This window comes from Triticum urartu, chromosome 7A (assembly GCF_056163025.1).
Source record: "Triticum urartu cultivar PI428250 chromosome 7A, HENAU_Tu73, whole genome shotgun sequence".
NCBI classification, from domain to species: Eukaryota; Viridiplantae; Streptophyta; class Magnoliopsida; order Poales; family Poaceae; genus Triticum; species Triticum urartu.
The window spans coordinates 58,690,898-58,695,877 of record NC_141879.1 but is presented as its reverse complement, the minus strand read 5'-3'; the positions used below and the strand labels follow the sequence as shown (position 1 = coordinate 58,695,877).

General features: G+C 43.8%; 1 protein-coding gene across 1 annotated transcript; it reads left to right on the top strand.

The window, feature by feature from the left end:
• The first annotated feature begins 1,054 nt into the window (after positions 1–1,054).
• LOC147957715 (uncharacterized) lies at positions 1,055–3,984 on the top strand. The gene is made up of 10 exons (XM_087537684.1): positions 1,055–1,426; positions 1,506–1,652; positions 1,747–1,974; positions 2,060–2,519; positions 2,595–2,687; positions 2,768–2,973; positions 3,060–3,260; positions 3,331–3,462; positions 3,541–3,653; positions 3,724–3,984. The coding sequence occupies exons 1-10, from the start codon at positions 1,070–1,072 to the stop codon at positions 3,908–3,910; spliced, it is 2,124 nt and encodes a 707-aa protein (XP_087393810.1). The 5' UTR covers positions 1,055–1,069; the 3' UTR covers positions 3,911–3,984.
• The last annotated feature ends 996 nt before the right edge of the window (positions 3,985–4,980 follow it).

The following is a 4,980-nucleotide window of genomic DNA, read 5'->3' as shown; positions in this document are numbered from 1 at the left end:
ACGCCGCCCCAACGCCCGCGACGGCCCTGAGGCCATCTGCCATCGACGCCAGCTCACGCCGACGCACCACAGAGCGACTGCCCCAACACGATCTGCCCCGACGTCATCTGCGGCCGACGCCGTCGCCCCCGTTGCCACGTAACGCCGACGCCCCAAGTTGGTGAACACAGATTCCGACTTACTTTTATGTTTCATGTGCTTTATCATGTATAACCTTGATTGTAGAATTTTTTTCCTAGATCAGTAGAGTGTGTAGTTAGAGTTTGTTAGTTGATTGAGAGCGTGCTGCATGTGCCACTCATTAAGTTAGTGCACTAAGTACTGCGTAAATACATGCATGCATGAGTGGCTGAGACATGCACTGTATATACCATAGTGTTTCTTAGTTATGTGAAAACCACCTAAGTGTTTGGCTATAGTGTAGTTTTGCTATAGTTTTGGTCATAATTATGCATGCATGACAGCTGATTCTAATTCAGTTTTTCTAGGTATATACAACAGAAAAACCATGGTATAAAATATAGTATGGCATCTTAAACCACACGTACCTTTTCTAGTCCAAACACCTCAAAGTATTACTTACCAAAGATTTTTTCAGAAATCATAGTGTTTCTAAAAAAACTTTAAAATTATTTACAGGTTGCGACCGACGCCATCTGCCACCAACGCCACCGCGCCGTCGTCCCCCAGGGCCGGCCCTGATCCCATGGCACGAGGTACTATGCATTCATCATGTTTATCATGTGCCCATATAAAGTAGCTAACATTTTTTTTGCTCCTATTCGTAGCGACGGTGGAGTACGGAGAGATTTTTTGTTCGGTTGAGAAGTGGTGTCTGTTGGTCAACAAACTAAACTCTAGGCAGAAAAAGCGTTTTGCAAGCACTAGTCTCGGAAAAATGCTGATGATACCTAGTGTGCTCATGCGCAAATGTTTGCTCAAGTTCATTATTAAATCGTATTCGTTCGACAGAAAAAGGTTCATCATGCTATCAAAAAATGGTGCGATATCATTGCGCACCGAAGATGTGTTTGACATTTTCGGGCTACAGAACAAGGGCAAAGATGCCATGAAAGCGCTAGGAAAAGGGGGGTTAAAGGCGAAGGTGGAGGTGCCTAGTCGCTTTTTAGATTCCAATATGGGGGAAATGATGATAGACGACCTGATTGAGAACATCGTTGCCAGTGGCACATACGATGATGATTTCCTCCGTAGAATTGTTCTGGTTCTTCTAGGCACGGTTCTTGCACCGCAGTCCACGATAGAAGTTCCTAATGCTTATTACAAGTTAGTGCACGATGTGGAGGCCATCAAAGCATATAATTGGAATGCGTTTACGTTACGCGTTTGCGTGGAAGGCATCACAAAGACCTTATCAGATCTTACAAAATTTACTTGGCCGATCGGAAACCTTGCGCTCCTACAGGTAAATCTTATGTTATATTTGTTTCTTTCGAACTATAGTTTGTGAATTATTTTTGCTAATATACTTCATGTTCATGCAGTACATGTTTTCGGAGAAAGTGCAGCCACTGGATGATGAGGCATTTGATCCATTAGCTAATGAGTATCCATTGATGCTTAATTGGTCAGAAAATGAGGCTAAGAAGCGTGACACGTACGACACGGCATACGGCCGTGGTAATGGGACGGTAAGTTACTATTTATGTGTTACTATTTCGTACTACATGCACTTAAGTTACTATTTATATGTTGAGAAATTTTAATTGATTTTACCTGTTACAGATTGATGACGTGATAAGTGAGAAGTACAGGCAGACATTAATTGCTCAACAAGGAAGAAAGGCGGAGGAAGAATTACAGCAAGAATTAGAGCAGGAAGATCGTGCCCACAAAAAGAAAGATAATAGAGATGAGGCTTCATCGAGCAGGGATAGTACATTAGATCAGGTGATGAAATGCATCAAAGATATGCAAAAAGAAATTAGACTTCTCCCTCAAAAATGTGCTGAGGTAATATGAGTGATGTGTACTTCAGTTTACATTGGATTATTCATAATATATGCATGTAGTTAATGCAATTAATGTGTCATTGCAGATAGTAGTGGAGAAGCTGGAGAAGAAAGGTCTTGTCTTCAAGCCAAACAAGGGGTTTGATGATGACATTGAGTATGTGGAGCATAGTGAAGACTGGGTGGGGAAGTATGGTCCATCAAAATATTGGTCAGATGTACAATCAACTCCTGCAAAAGAAGATATGGACAACGGGGTGGACGCATCCTTCAGCACTGGGAACGGGAATAAATTGGCGCGTGAGAAAGGTGTGCATCACAACACACCTGGTACAGGAGATGAAGGCGACCCCTTCATTATTGAGGATAATGGTAATTCTCCCAACCCATCTCTTGCGACGGTAGACACGAATGACTTTCCAGCTATTACTTCAACCCCCAAGAATATGAATGAAGTGTCAGACGGGTCTAGCGCCGATAAATCTGAGGAATTTAGTATGGATAGTCTGAACACCCGTATTAAAAATGCAAAAGAAAATGGCACTGAGGAGAATGATGGGAAGGAGAATGATGAAAAGGAGAATGATGAAAAGGAGAATGATGGGAAGGAGAATGATGGGAAGGAGAATGATGGGAAACGCAAGAGGAAACGGTCAAAATATTGTCTTTCACCTTTTCTTCAGAACGGTGGACGTAAACTGCAAAGAAAAGTAAGTGCTAGGTAATTTATTCTTGCAACATACTTCTGTCCTTGCATGCACACTTTATTAACTCATTGTTTCTTACTATTTTAGGTCTATTTGGTATAAGAGCTGCTATGATTAGTACTGATTATATTAATGAGGATCACATAGAGGCCGCGAAGATTTATATCCGGACACTGGTAGAGTCGGAGAAGCTTTGCAGAAAAACTGTTGTGCACATGACGGGAATTGGTGGGGAAACATGTACACCTGATATGCTTGAAGCCATCATTTCAAAAAAGTGGTTGCATGGCGGTGTAAGTATTAGCACTAAGTTATTAAGTTGTACATGTCATTTACATAAATTATCTAATAGGCGTATTGCTGTTATGTTATTTTGTAGGTCATCAATAGTTATTGCAACCATATGCAGACCCATAATCCTCGTGCTGACCGTCACATATTATCATCTTGGGTGTCCCACTGGCTTATTCTTCGTGGTGATGGAAAGGTTAACAACTCTAAGAGGCATTTTATGGATCATTTCACAAACCAAACTAAAATGGTGTCTAGAGTTACTGAAGAGTATTTCATCAAAGATAAGGTATTTCAGTTTAGTATGATCATTCGTAGTACATCTGTGTGTACACCAACATGAATAAACTTTGTTGTAGGCATACTTTCTTTTTCATGTGGACGAAAGTCATTGGATAACAGTTCTTATGCACAACAAGAAAAAAGAGTTTCAAGTTTTAAACTCTACTGGTAAATGCAACAAAAGAGTTCTTGCAAAGATTGCTAAGCTGGTAAGCTTACAACGATACATAAAACAATATATAGTTATTCGAAACGTACTTCATATGGATTTTTCATTTTTATTTCAGAGGGCAGAAATAACTAATGATACAAACGAGGTGAATGCTCTTATTGGAACGAAACATCCTGACGTATCTTCCTGGCCAATAAGGGAGTACGATATGCCATCACAAACAGACGGGTATGTTGCAAATGTTGAATTAGTATGTACTTGTATGATCCATCAATAATTGACTTGTGGTTTCTTGCAGAGTCTCTTGTGGTCTTTTCGTGGTGAAATGCGTTCAAAGCTGGGACGGAGATGATTGGACATTTGAGTTCGATCAAGATGAGGTTAATGCTTCAAGGGGACGCATTCTAGCTGAAATACTTTTTTCAGAATGCAACACGAAGGAAGTAGTGAAAGAGAAGATCCTCAAGATCATGGAGAAGAAATGAGTCGGAGGATGGGGTGTTGGCTATTATCTCCACTAAATAAACGTGCCGTTGTCGGTACTTGATACAATTTTCATATTAAGACATCATCTCTATATTGTAATGTGGCATGGTTTAGCATGTTCCGCAACTAAAAAAATGTGCCGTGGTCGGTATTTGCTACAATATCTATTTTTCAATGTCACTTTTATTTGCATCATTGTCGGTGACACTCTTATTTGCATCATTGTGGGTGATGATATTTTTTTAAATGAGTATATTTGTTCTGCACTTTCGTAAAAGTAAAATAATATTTTTTAAAAATATTCAGAAAAAAATGCCCAACCACCGCAGCCGGGCCCATAGTGGGGAACAAATCATACACCCAAATCAAGCCCGAAGGGGGCGACTCGGGCGGCTGATAGAGCCCACTAATGGGCCCGGCAACGGGGTCCAACAGGGCTGTGGGCATGTATAAGAGAGGAGCTCGGTGGAGGGGGCGGAGGCAGCTATTTAAGCCGCTCCTCGCGCCCCCGGCTTTCGAGGTGGGACTAAAAATGGCGTCCCCATCGCGCCCCACACTGCACGTGGTCGCCACAAGGCTCAGGAGGCCTCTTTTGCATTGTCTCGGGCCGGCCCAGTTCAGCCCAATGAAGGCACGCCGCCACTCGGCCCCTCCCCCGGCCCACGCCCACTCCCCTCCCTCAGTGCATGCGGCCGCCGCAGGGCTCATGAGGCCGTTTTCGGCGCTGTCACCGGCCGGCCCAGTTCGGCCCATAGAGGCAGGGCGCCACTCGCCCCCTCCCACGGCCCACGCCCACTCCCCTCCCCCGCGCGCTGCCGAACTCACGCTAGTTTAGTCCCACCTCGGAAGCGGAGGGGCGCGAGGAGCGACTTAAATAGCTGCCTCCGCTCCCTCTTTCGAACTCCTCTCTTATCACACTGCCCGCAGCCCCGTTGGACCCCGTTGCCGGGCCCATTAGTGGGCTCTATCAGCCGCCCGAGTCGCCCCTTTCGGGCTTGATTTGGGTGTATGATTTGTTCCCCACTATGGGCCCGGCTGCGGTGGTTGGGCATATTTTTTTTCTGAATAT

Excerpts from the sequence above, each read along its gene's own strand:
- LOC147957715 (XM_087537684.1), top strand. The coding sequence starts at position 1,070 with ATGAAAGCGCTAGGAAAAGGGGGGTTAAAGGCGAAGGTGGAGGTGCCT. Across the intron at positions 2,520-2,594 it reads TGCAAAAGAAAATGGCACTG|AGGAGAATGATGGGAAACGC; the intron begins AGGAGAATGATG and ends AGAATGATGGGA. Across the intron at positions 2,688-2,767 it reads TAAACTGCAAAGAAAAGTAA|GTCTATTTGGTATAAGAGCT; the intron begins GTGCTAGGTAAT and ends TTACTATTTTAG.